The 13,684-nt window shown below is 39.6% G+C and overlaps 2 protein-coding genes across 13 annotated transcripts in view; one reads left to right on the forward strand and one right to left on the reverse strand.

The window, feature by feature from the left end:
* Window positions 1-5,286, reverse strand: part of LOC138763420 (ceramide transfer protein) — a 110,878-nt gene extending 105,592 nt beyond the window's left edge. The window contains exons 1-2 of one of the 6 annotated variants that reach the window (XM_069937533.1): window positions 4,866-5,286; window positions 4,146-4,280 (exon numbers count right to left, since the gene is read on the reverse strand). In XM_069937533.1, the coding sequence (XP_069793634.1) occupies window positions 4,146-4,280; window positions 4,866-4,997 (267 nt within the window). In that variant the 5' untranslated portion in view covers window positions 4,998-5,286. The remainder of the gene's footprint in view (window positions 1-4,145; window positions 4,281-4,865) is intronic. The other 5 variants (XM_069937558.1, XM_069937531.1, XM_069937540.1 and 2 more) reach the window with 5 other exon arrangements.
* polk (polymerase (DNA directed) kappa) overlaps window positions 5,172-13,684 on the forward strand; it is a 142,369-nt gene continuing 133,856 nt past the window's right edge. For 3 of the 7 annotated variants that reach the window (XM_069937518.1, XM_069937479.1, XM_069937512.1), the window contains exon 1: window positions 5,172-5,431. The gene's annotated coding sequence lies outside the window, so the exon portion shown is untranslated. Of the gene's footprint in view, window positions 5,432-5,452; window positions 5,815-8,280; window positions 8,462-8,704; window positions 8,825-13,684 lie in introns of those variants that run through there. The other 4 variants (XM_069937484.1, XM_069937494.1, XM_069937505.1 and 1 more) reach the window with 3 other exon arrangements.

The following is a 13,684-nucleotide window of genomic DNA, read 5'->3' on the forward strand; positions in this document are numbered from 1 at the left end:
GGTCAAGAACTTCAAATTCCTGAGTGTCAACATCTCCAAGGATCCGTCCTGCAGCTCCCTTGTTGATGTAATCACAAAGGAGGTTCACCAGTGCTATACTTTGTGAGATGTTGAGGAGATTTGGTACGTCACTGAAAACTCTTGTAAACTTCTACAGGTGTACCAAAGAGAGCATTCTGGCTGGAGGCGCCAATTCTCAGGACAAGAATAAACTACAGACGATATTTACTCGGCCTGCGACATCACAGGCACCAGACTTCACTCCATTGAGGACATCTACATGAGACAAAGTCTTAAAAAAAAAAGTGGCTTCTATCCTCAAAGACCCGCACTACCCAGGCAGGCTATGCCCTCTTCACTCTGCCACCATTGGGAAAAAAGTACAGGACCTTAAAGATGAACCCTCAATGCGCAAGGACAGGTTCTTCCCCACTGGTATCAGATTCCTGAATAATCAATAAACCAAAGACACTGCCTTACTTTTCGTATACTATTATTTATTTTTTTTTAAAAATAGTAATGTTGTAAAGTCATAATGTGACGCTGCTGCAAAATACCAAATTTCATGACTTGTTCATGACAATAAATTCTGATTCTGAAGTTCCTCCCCCCCCACAAACGAGAGGGTGATCATTGCCTGGAACCCACTACCAGCAGTGATGGAAGCAGCCATAATAGTAGTGTTCAGAGGCTTCTAGATAGACATAAACTTGCAGGAAAAAGAAGTGTGCATCATTTGCAAGCAGCAAAGTTTTAAGTGAAGTTGGGCATCAGGTTCAGCTCAGACACATGGGCCAAAGAGCTTGACCCTGTGCTGTGTTGCTCCATGTATTTTTTTTATATATAAAAGAGAGTGCAGAGAAGGTTCACGAGAATGTTGACAGGATGTCAGGGTTTGAGTTACAAAGGTTGAGCAGCCTGGGGCTTTTTTCTCTGGAGCGTAAAGATTGAGGGGGGATTTGATGGAGGTGTTCAAGATTTTAAAAGGGACAGAGAGAGTCAATGTGGATAGGCTTTTTCAATTAAGAGTGGGGGATATTCAAACCAGAGGCCATGGTTCGAGATTGAAAGGGGAAAATTATAAGGGGAACACGAGGAGAAATTTCTTCATGTAAAGGGTGGTTGGGATGTGGAATAAGCTTCCAGTGGAGGTGGTTGAAGTAGGAATGTTATTTACATTTAAGGAAAGACTGGATAATTACATGGAGGGGAGAGGATTGGAGGGGTATGGACCAGGTGCTGGTCAGTGGGACTAGGAGGGTGGGGATTTGTTCCGGCATGGACTAGTAGGGCCAAACTGGCCTGTTCTGTGCTGTATATGGTTTACAGATAAGCCAAATTGTCTATTAATTGATCAAATTCCATTGATGTAATCATTCTATTAGAACTTTCCAACATCCATCTGAGTTGCATGTTCCTTTTTCAATTTTAGTCGAGTATCACAGTCCAGGAAAGTATTCTATTGTTTTAACAATGATGCTATTTAGTTAATTGGTGACACCAGAACTTTAAAGTTTATTACCATTCTACTAATGATTTTACAAACCTATTCACCTTGTAAAACAAAATGCAGAAAAGACTCGATCATTCCAATTCTTTGGCTTGGCTTCGCAGACGAAGATTTATGGAGGGGGTAAAAAGTCCACGTCAGCTGCAGGCTCGTTTGTGGCTGACAAGTCCGATGCGGGACAGGCAGACACGATTGCAGCGGTTGCAAGGGAAAATTGGTTGGTTGGGGTTGGGTGTTGGGTTTTTCCTCCTTTGCCTTTTGTTCGTGAGGTGGGCTCTGCGGTCTTCTTCAAAGGAGGTTGCTGCCCGCATCATGAACAATTGACATATTGCATTTTCTGAATGGTTCAACCCACAGGAACATCATATGATCTGAGTTTATGACATCACACCCAATGAGGAACATTATTTAATGATATGTCAAGAATTTTTGTCAAGGAGTTAAATTTATTACTCTCAGGGAAGGGTGGGAAAAAGGAGAACATTGTCATTTCAAATTCTTGATTAATCATTTCTTCAGGATGGAACTACAATTGAGTCAGCCTTCTCTCATGACTGAAGTATGGATAGTATTTCAGCTGATGTGCAAAGCTGTCATTTGCACAGATTATTTGAGTGTTACACAATGCTAGCAAGTCACACAATGAAGGAAAATTAAAATCTTTGTAGTTTTAATGAAAAGTACTTTAACATTTTAAAAGTGCACAACTTTATTATGATAATTTTTTAAATTTAATACAATACAAATAACCAAGTATAAGAATGACCAGAGTTTTATAAATTAGTAAAACAAAATTTCTGTCACATATTACTTCCATACATTCATTCATGAATCCATCCCTACCCATAGAGAATGCAAAACTTTAAATATTTCACAAAACTGGCCACGAAGTTATGGCAGATTTTATTTTTTAAATAGGGTTGAAAACCCTAACAAGAATTAACAAAATTTAAACTGACTTCAGTTTTGCACAAAATTTCCTCAGTACTATCAATAGGTGGCATCCTTCCAGACAAAGTTAAATCTAAGATTCCATCTACCCTTTTTAGTGGACACAAGTTACTCCATAAAAAGCAATAGTTTTTGCTGGATTATTAACCAATATATGTCCTTCACTCAACATCACTGATAATCATACAACATGGAAACAGGCCCTTCAGCCCAACTTGCCCACACTGACCAAAATGTCCCATGTGGATCTGTTTGGCCCATATCCCTTTTAACCTTTCCATGCATCTACCAAATGTTTCTTAAACATTGCAATAGTACCTGCCTCAACCACTTCCTCTTGCAGCTTGCTCCATGCAAGCATTGACTTCACTTCATTCTACATTCATCAAGACTGCAATTCAACGAGCAATCTGTTAGGACACCCACTTCGGTTTAGCAAAGATGCACACGGGGTCGAGCTGGCATAGCAGGGATCAGCTTGACTCAGTGGGGTGCTTCTGGTTGCAACTTTTAATACAAAGTCAGGGTACCTACTTGTGGCTCATGTGATCCCCTAAACATGAGGATTTAGTTACCCCTTTCTTGAGCAAAGCATTCCCTAAAAAGACATGCGTTTGTTAGGTGACTAGATCAAGCTACTTCCCAATATTTTACTTTAGATCATTTAATAATAAATTGCTCTGAAATATACAAGCACTATTATGAAATTTAAACAATATCACATTAGTGGTGTTGCAGCGCCACATTAAATTGAAAGATAGCAATCAGACTTCCACAGAATTCTTATCAGCTGAAGAGTCAAGCCCTGTACAAATTCCCAGAAAGAGAGGGGAAAAAAAACCAATATATTCACTTTCTCAAATTTTGTCATTTTGCCAGAATTATTTATATCATCTTCTGTTGTAGCCATATGCCTTGTGCATTTCCTTGTCTACTTATATTTCAGGCAACTACGGTATGTACCCTTAATTTTCACTCCCCATGGCCCCTTCATTTCCCGTTCAACTTCTGAAAATCCATAATTTTGCACCTGTCTGAGTTCAATTCCACCAGCCATGCTGTTGTTCACTTTCCCATTGCCATACAAAATTAGAACAGGATTTAGATCATTCTTCAACAACTTTAATGTATTCCACACCCTTACAGATCTCAAATCTGCAAAACAACCTTCCACCACCCTCTGACTCCATCAAACTCCATTTTCTGAATCACTCGGTCCTGCGGGAGTTTGTCACAAGTCTTGCTAAATTCCATGTAAATAAAATTCTGTTGGTCAACACTTCCGGTTAAAAAAAAACTCAATCAAAAGGTACTGCTACAATCAGATCCAAATAAGACTGAAAACAAGCAAAACTAATATGTTGTCAATGATATTTACAATCAGTTAAGTTAAACTGAAGTGGTTTTGCTTGACAATGTTGAATTGCAGAACTATATGGGTAAAGGGTTCCTACAATTGCCATATGGTGTCCCATTAGATGGTGAGGAGCAAGGAGAGAAAGGAACAATCTAATCAACTCTTAAAACCAGTAGGAATATATGGATATTAAAACAGTGCAAATGATTCATCTTCCATATTTTGGAGCTGCATTATTAAAACTCAATTGAGCAGGGAAACGAAAATTATAATTCCACGAAAGATTGTAGTACAAGATTATTTACACATGAAGTCTTAAAAACTCACAGTAATGACAGCCTTGCTCAGACAGATGGAACCCCTACAGCCATACTCCGTTTCATCCTCAGATTTGTAGTAACTTAGGGTATTGGTCTTCAAAACCACCCATCGGTCCTGCCAGCCATGGATATAGTTGGTCCACTGAAAATAGGAGAGAGACAATAAGACATTTGATTCGGCGACTGTTGAAAGACCCTCTTACACTAGATTCCGCCAAATCACGGCAAAACATATGCAAGAGTCCTCCAGCCAATCATTCAAGTTCCAGACGACTCGGGGAGCACAACTCACTCCGGCGAGCGTTGCAACACCAACACGCCCATGTTCACAAAGTTTAAAAACGAGACAGTATCCCAGGGAACACTAAACACCAACACTTTCGACTGCATCTTTTGGAATCATAAACAACGTTCAAGGCTATCAAATAAAACCAATTATTAACAAAAATCAGATCACTCGATAATAAAGCGGTGTGAAACGACGAACCATGAGCACGGAGATTAGTGGATAGGCCTCGGATCCGAAACCTTTCCGTTACCGGGGAGACAGCCTGAAGGAGTAGAGGATTTGAACGGAGAGACGAATCCGCCTCCGGTGGGTGGGTGAGAGGGAAGGAGGCTCCTTCTCTTCGGCCGGTCGCCTCGCTCTCCTCCCGACCGAAGCTCCAGCGACAGTGGAGAGAGATCCCGGGGGGCGAGGCGAGGCGAGCGCACTGCCTGGACTCACCTTGCTCAGGACCCCGCACAGTTCAACAGGCGGCCCCGACTCGGTGTCCAGATCCTCTTCGGAGGAAGAATTCCAGCTCTGGTTATCCGACATCGGAAGGGGGTCCAGGTGAACGAGGGGCACGGTCGACATGCAGGGAAAGCTGGCTCCGGGCACTGCGGCCGCGTCGACTTATTTTTTTCGCTCGCTGCTCCGGTTCCCACTCGCACTGGGGCTCAGATCGCCTCCATGTTTATGACATCAGCCGCGAAGGGGGGCGGGTTGGGAAGGCGCGCGCGCAGGGCGCTGGCCGCTTGTGACGTGGAACCCAGATCTGGGCCAAGGTTCGAAGCGGCTTTGAGCGGGAGGGGGGCCAACGGTGAACGAACGACCTGTCTCGGAAGGTCCAAAAAGAACGTCAGTCAGACAAGCATTTCTCGAAATGTCCAATCTGGGAGGAGCTACCACTCAGTTGAAAAATGCAACGAAATCATTTTTTTAACGTTCCTGGTTTTCAAGCCCGCGTTTTCTTCTCGTCATAAGAGGCCCGCAACGGAAACTTAATTTGCGTAATCGCGTGCGTGGCTGTGAGTATATTTATAGAGCTATAGGTATCGTAACTTTGCACACATTGGTGATGTAGTGAGTGCTGTGGAAAGGTGGGCCAAGGAGTGCCAAATGGCATTCTTATAAATGGAGCCAAGCTAGGGAGTGGGGTGGAGCAAATGGATCTGGGAGTACTTGTTCACCGGTCACTGAAGACTAGCATGCAGGTTCAGAAAGCTGTGAAGAAGGCAAATGGCATGTTGGCTTTCATAAAGAGGGGATTGGAGTATAGGAACAGAGACGCCCTTCTGCAGTTGTACAGGGCCCTGGTGAGACCCCACCTGGAGTATTGCATCCAGTTCTGGTCTCCAATTTTGAGGAAGGACATACTAGCTATAGAGGGTGTGCAGCGCAGATTTACAAGGTTAGTTCCAGGGATGGCGGGGTTGACGTATGCTGAAAGGCTAGAAAAACTGGACTTGTATCTGATGGAGTTTAGAAGGATGAGGGGGGACATGATTGAGGTGTACAAAATCATCAGGGGGATAGACAGGGTGAAGTCGGATTACTTGTTCCCAATGATGGGGGAGACGAGGACTAGAGGGCATAGTTTAAGAATACAGGGTAGGCCCTTTAGGACGGAGATGAGAAAACATTTTTTTACCCAGAGAAGTGTGAATCTGTGGAATGCTCTGCCACAGAGGGTGGTAGAGGCAGATTCACTGATTATGTTCAAAAGAGAGTTAGATAAGACTCTAGTGGGCAAAGGAGTTAAGGGTTATGGGGATAAGGCTGGAAAGGGGTACTGATGGTAGTGATCAGCCATGATCTGTAAAATGGCGGTGCTGGCTCGACAGGCCGAAGGGCCTACTCCAGCTCCTATTGTCTATTTAACTGCACTTAGTTAAATCAAACCAGGACAGGACTTGCCATAATAGATGGTGGTGCCCTGCAGAGACTTTGAAGGCGACAGGGAGTGAGGAGATCGGGTGCAGAGATGCCTGAATAAGCGGTTCAGCAAGATGATGAGGAAGCTGTAACGTCTTCATTGGGGAGGGTGTTGAGTACCAAAGTTGGGACCGTACGATGCAAGCCTTTGGTGAGACCACGGCACGAGCAACGTGTGCAGTTTTGGTCATGGAACCTTATTCCCATGGTTGGAGCCACCTGACTGTTTACCCTGTCTGTCGCTCTCATCACTTTGTGTAGCTCAACCAGGTCACCCCTCAGCCTCCTATACTTCATGGAAATTTAACCCATTCTACCCAGTCTCTCCTTACAACTGAAATGCTCAAGCATTTGATGAATAATTGGAGGCATCTTCACTTGACAGATTATTGCAGTTCCTTGTGGTATTCAAAATATCCAGAGATTGACATTTCTTGTAATTCTATAGAAATGAGGATCCCGAATGAGAGGGAATTTGTTTTTGCTACCTTCATCTTGTTCTGAGCCAGTTCTTGTATCCACAGGGTTTATGTGCCTTCTAGATGGACCAACACAGGATTAACAGACTCCTCCATAGATGTGGAGGAGATCCTCAATAGGACAGGCAGATGGGTAGTTTGTGAGATTGTGTATATCTGTCATTTATGGTGGGCTCTCAGCATCTTTCTGAATCAACATTCAGGAGCTGGGAATCCTAAATGTTAGTGGGGATACGACATTCATAAAGCATTCTCTCCTCCATTCCAGACAGCATCCTTGTAAATCTTTTCTGCAACCCTTCCTGTAGTGAGGTGACTAGCAGTGAATACAAACTTCAAGTGGGGTCTAATTAAGGGGTCTTGTATAGTTGCAACATGATGTCATGGCTCTTGAACTAAATCCCATGGTGAATGAAGGCCAACACATCATATGCCTTCTTAACAATATCAACCTGTGCAGCAGCTTTGCCCTATGAACATGGACCCCATAACCCATGAACTCTCAGTTCTTTCACACAGCCCAGAGCTCTCCCATTAACATTATATTCTGCCTTCAAATTTGATGTACCAAAATGAACCACTTCACATTTTTCCCCTGAGTTAAACTCCATCTACCACTCCTCAGCCCCTCTCTGCATCTTACCAATGTTGCTCTGTAACCTCTAGTAACCCTTCAGACAATCAACACCACCACCCGGGGAGTATGTCATCCGCAGACATACTAATCCATCCTTCCACTTGATCATTTATAAAAGTCACAAAGAGGAGGGGGTTTCAGAATAGATCCCTACAGAACACCACTGCCCGCCACTGAAATAAAACTCACTATTCAGTAATTTCCTGGATTGTCTGCTCGAACAGGTGAACAACATTTGTACCTCTCCAATACTTATCTGTCGCCATCGCTCAGCAATCTCCTCCCTCAGTTCGCACAGTAGCCTTGGGTAGATCTTGTCTGGTTCTGGTGATTTCATGCTTTTCAAAAGCTCTAACACATCCTTTTTCTTGATATCTAAATGTTTAATTGTTTCAGGCTGCTTTAAGTCATTAGAATTGCCAAGGTCCTTTTCTCCAGTGAATACTGAAAAGAAGTATTCATTAAAGACCTCTGCTATCCTCTCCATGCACACATTTTCACTATCTCCTCTGACTGGTCCTGTCCTTGCACGACTGGTCCTCTTGTTCTTCACATTTCAAATACACTCTTCAAGCACCTTTTTTCTTGGCGGTATTTGCCAAAGGAAAAGAAATGACAACGTTGTATGTGATGTCACATATATACTCTGACAATAAATCTGAAAGATAGTGGTAGTGCACTGAAGATGATGGTAAACTTCTTTATCAATGCCTGCCTTTAGTTAGGAGGTTCTCAAGAGAAGGAAAGTGGTTCATGAATCTTTTCTGAATTGCATTGTTCCATAGTGAGGTGGGTTGTTTAAAACGCATCTCCTCATATGTTTCAGTTAATGGATTAGTCATAACTTGGAGGATGGCCTTCAATGGACCCATAAGTAAGCTCATCTGTGTACATCAACTCAACTACCAAGGTTGAGGTTCCTTTGGTTCTGGAATGGAGGTGGCAGAGATGCAATTTTTCCATTAATCGTGTGGATTAGTTCCTCCACATTTGGTAACTTATTGGAGGTGAGGTGCTGCATTGTAGTGAGTAAAAAAAATGTTGGGACAATGACCTAGCCTTCACACCAGTTTGTACTGAGATTGGCTCAATTGTGGACCTCTTTATTAGGCTTACTGTTTGCATGCTATCACTGAACAAATGTAAGATGGATATGAAATTCTGTGGTTGGTTACGTGTCCCTTCTGGATGATGTTTTTTAATGTAAAAAAAGGTAATATTTTGTGTTTGTTGCTGTTCCCAGTATTTCTCTTACAATTGTCATGCTTACTGTGCCTCTCGATGGATGGAATCTACGTCGAAATTCACGGACTAGTTTTTCAACTACTAGGATGAAACAGTTAATGATGACCCAAGCATTGGCATTTCCAGTAAGAGGCAGTAGGAACAATCCCTCGATTTCAAGATTTCTTTATTGCCATGAAATATTACAGAACACGTAATATTAATGTAAATTTCATTCTGCCTGCCCTAAGGTGGACAAATCTTCACCATTATCTCATACAGTATGAGAGAAAGAGAAGCAAAAGAGAGTCCCTTCAGAGTTCCTGAGTGTTTGTGCATTTGCCTCCAGCACCCCTGCAGTCTTTCCAGTTGCACAGACTCCAGTTTGGTCCATTAGCATCCTGAGCACTAGATCTGAAACTCTGAAACAATGTGGAAGTCTTCAGTGCCTGAAGCCCTTAAGGTGCCCTTTTTGCCCTCTGCACTCTATTGAATCCCAGCTTCGATACCTGGTTCCCTTGAGCTAGTCTCCAGCAGCATGCAGACAGTGCAGGTCTCCTGATCATAAGTTGCCAAAGCCTTAGTGGGACCTTCAACAACTGAGCCCCTCACTGGGTTACTGCTGCAGTCACCGTCCTAAAGGATTGTTTCCACTGCTTCTCTTTCACAAAATGGGGGGAGGGGGAGGGTGAGAGGCAGGGGGATTGTTTTCTTCCATTCTCTGGTGCCTTGCGCTGGTCTGCTGTTCCCTGGAGTCTGAAAATCCTTATGGTCTTGCCCAAAAGAGGCTCATGAGAAGAGTAGTTGAGGAGGCATTTGATATATTCCAACTGGCTCTGATTTCAGTAAATTAACCTGCTTGCTTTGAGGTGAAGCCTTGAGTATTTATTATGTAGAGATACCACACAGAAACAGGCCCTTCAGCTCATCAATTCGCTGCTGGTCATCAATGTGTGAGTTGTCAGAACGTGGCTTGGTCTTCTGCATTCTCTCCACACACTTAGAGCAGAAGAGAGCAAGGAAGAGTAATTTTATCTAAGAAACATAAGCAGATATACTTAGGATTTATACACTGCATTTAACATCAAAAGGGAAACCATAGAGACACAAGGGAAAAAGTAACCAATATTGATCCAAATAATTAAATTGTGTAAAATGTGGCCAAAGATTCTGTCAGAAAATGTTTCAAGAAGGCATCACAGTGATACAGGCAGTTGATCTGCTGACTCAGCTCCAATATCCTATAGGTGTAAGGTTTGCACATCCTTCGATACCACATTTTTTACATTTAAATTTAGTCATACAGCACAGTAACAGGCCCTTTTGGTTCATGAGCCCGTGCACCCAATTGACCTCCGTACCCACTACGTTTTTTTTCGAAGGGTAAGAGGAAAACTGAGGACTCGGAGAAAACCCATGCAAAACTATAGACAAAGCAGGATTCTTCTCACATCCCAAAGATGTGCTTGATGGTAGATTAGTTAGTGCCTGTAATCTGGACAGTACAATCAGGGCAAAAACTGATGGGAATTTGGGGATGAGAGTAGGTGTGTCTGTGGCAATGGCAATTTTATGCTAACCTTGTTTCACACAGTTTTTAGATTTTATGGAAAAGCAAAAGCATTTTTTTACAAGTTATTCCCCAACTATGTTTAAATTGATTGTATTGGATACAAAGAAAACTTATTTGAGAGGACAAATTATTTCTTATAAAGATAATATTCAGAAGAAGACTAATAAGGAATGGTTGGAATTAATAAATCAGATTAAACAAATTGATTTGCACAAGATAAAAATGCAGGTTTGTATAAAAGAGTTGAAATTTGACCTCTCTACTTATCCTATTGATCAGCAATTGTTGAGGAGTAAGAGATATTTTTACATTAATGGGGGAAAAATCGGGTAAGCTGTTGGCTAGACAACTAAAAGGAATATCTGCTAAAAAAACAAATCAATAAGATTTGGATGGGTGATGGTAAGATCCTTACTGATTATTTTTAAATAAATGATATTTTCAGAGAATTCTACTCCAACCTTTATACCTCTGCATTTAATTAAGATTATGCCTTAATGGCAGATTTCCTAGATCAACTTAATTTACCTACACTTTCTCAGAACAGTTGTACAAGCCTGGAGGATTGTCTAAAATTCTGGCACATAGATTTGAGAATATTTTACCATTAATTGTTGATGTGATCCAAACTGGTTTTATTAAAAATTATTACTCTTATAACATGGATTATTGAATACCTTGTATTTACCTTCTACTCCTGCTACTGAATGTCCTCTTTCATTAGATGCCTAGAAGGCTTTTGATTGGGTAGAATGGAACTATCTGTTTGCTATTTTAGAAAACTTTAATTTTGGCCCAGATTTAATTAAATAAATTAAGTTATTAATACAATTAAATTTGCACTAATTCACAACAATCAAAACTTTTTGGGCTTTACTGGGGAACGCAGCAAGGTTGCCTCTTAAGTCTTTTTCACTTTGACTTGGTACTAGAACACCTTGCTCTTGCTCTATGGGAGAATAGAGATTTCACAGGGGTAATTAGGAATAGAATTGAACACAAAGTTTCTTTACATGCAGATTATCTTTTGCTTTTTATTTCAAATCCTGAGTTTTCTATACCAAACATATTAACCTTATTTGCCCATATTGGCCAGTTTTCTGGCTACAAATTAAATCTGCATGAGTGAATTATTACCCTTAAAGGTTTTTTTAAGCTTTTCCAATTTCCCTTTAAAGATAGTGAAGGACCAATTTAGATATTTTAGGATTACAATTACTAGAGTTACAAGAACCTAGTGAAATAAAAAATTTCTTCATTATTTAATCAGGTCAAAGTATTATTATTGGGATGGTCACCTTTGTTGACTACTATGATTGGACATATCAATTTGATTAAAGTGAACATTTTACCTAATTTTTTGTAACTTTTTCAATCTTTACCAACTTTTATTCCTAAATCCTTTTTTTAATTCATTGGATTTGTTTATTTCTTCGTACATATAGAAACAAAAACAACCTCATTTAAATAAAGCTCATCTTCAAAAAACAAAAAGGAATGGAGCACTGCCACTTCTAAATTTTAGATTCTATTATTGGGCAGTTAATATATGCAATCTCCTTTGTTATATTTTGATAAATTAGTTGTCCACTCTTCTTGGGTAGAAATGGAATTGAATTTTTCAAAAAAATAATCTATGATGGCAGTTTTAGGGTACTTTTTACTCTTTTACATATTGACAATTGATAATGAGGCATAGACTGAGAATATGGGTTCATTATTAGAATTTTTATCAAAATTTAGAATTTATTTTTGATTTCATAGTTTTTCTCTTGCCAGTCCTATTTATCTAACCATCTTTTTCTACCTTCTTCGTCAGATACAGATTTTAAGGATTGGTATAGGCTAGGTATTAAAAGTTTAAAAGATCTTTTTTATTTGAAGTAATTTTGCTTCTTTTGAACTATTGATGGCAAAATTTAAACTACATAATAGTCATTTTTTTCAGATATTTACAAGTCAGACATTTTCTTCAGTCCAAACTCAGATTTTCCATGAATCTCTGAAGCAAACATTTTTGATTTTTTTTAACTTTCAACTTTCTCAAAGAGGCTCAATATCAATGATCTTGTATAATTTGATGGAATTAAGAATGGTTTCGTAAGTTAAGATCAAGAATGATTGGGAACTTAATCTCAATTTATCATTTGCAGATGAGGACTAGGACGCTATTATAAATTTGATTAATGAGTCCTCTTTCTGTGCACGACATTGTTTGTTGCAATTCAAAGTGGTGCGCAGAGTATGTATATATCTAAAACTAAATTATCTCGCTTCTATTCTGATATTGATCCATTATGTGATAAGTGTAAAATTTTTGAGTCTTCGTTGATCCATATGTTTTGGGCTCACCCTATTTCAGAAAAAAATTAGAAAAAAACCTTTTTCAAACTTTAACCATGCCCCTTAATTGTTTTATTTGGTTTGTTCGCAAGAGAGGGATATATTATTGACTTTATTTCATAAGTGAATTTTAGCTTTTAACTCTCTGATAGCTAGACAGGCAATTTTGATGAAGTGGAAAAACAGTGCTCCACCTACTCATATTCAATGGTTACATGATATGTCTTAAGTTTAGAAAAAAATCAGATATATTTTTAATGAATCAGATTAATTTTCATAAGATGAGGGTCCCATTAATGGATTACTATCATAATTTAAAGAATGAAGGTGTTTGAATGCTCATAAGATGTGCTGTCAGGTTTCTGGATGTTGTCTTTTGATTCATATGTATATTATTTATCTTAGTTAACCGTGTTGAGAGGGAGGGATTTGATGATATAGTTTTCTTTTCTCCTTTTTTTTAAGAGCCATATTAGATAAATGTGAGTTTAATGAAAATTGTAAACATTGATTATATTACAAAAGATAAAGTTAATATTTGAGCAGTATAAATTCCCCTTCTTTTTATAAGGGAATTTTATTTATAACTTGCGTTACTTTAAAAGAAAGTACATTTTTGTCTCAGGTTTTATTGTTTTTTTTACTCTCCCCTTACTGGGGGATTATCCTTTTTTCCTCTTTCTTTCTCTTTTTGATATTATCGTTGATGTATTATGAAGAATGTGTCAACTGTTAATTCAGTCCGGCTCTATAATAATTTTTTAAGTTTGGCAGTTGTAAGCCTCCTTGTTTATACCATTCTGTTAATTTATCTAGTGCTATCCTCGGTTTCCCCCCTCTCCATAAAAATTTCCTTATTATTTTCTTTAACTCCTTGAAGAATTTCTCTGTCAGTTGTATTGGCAATGCCTGAAATAAGTATAATATCCTTGGAAAAATGTTCATTTTAATACAGTTTATCCTTCCTATTAGTGTTAGTGGTAAATCTTTCCAATGCTCTAAATCGTCCTGTAATTTTTTCATTAGTGGATAATAATTGAGTTTATATAGTTGGCCGAGATTTTTGTTGATTTGTACACCTAGGTATCTT

This window comes from Narcine bancroftii, chromosome 1, assembly GCF_036971445.1.
Source record: "Narcine bancroftii isolate sNarBan1 chromosome 1, sNarBan1.hap1, whole genome shotgun sequence".
NCBI lineage: Eukaryota > Metazoa > Chordata > Chondrichthyes > Torpediniformes > Narcinidae > Narcine > Narcine bancroftii.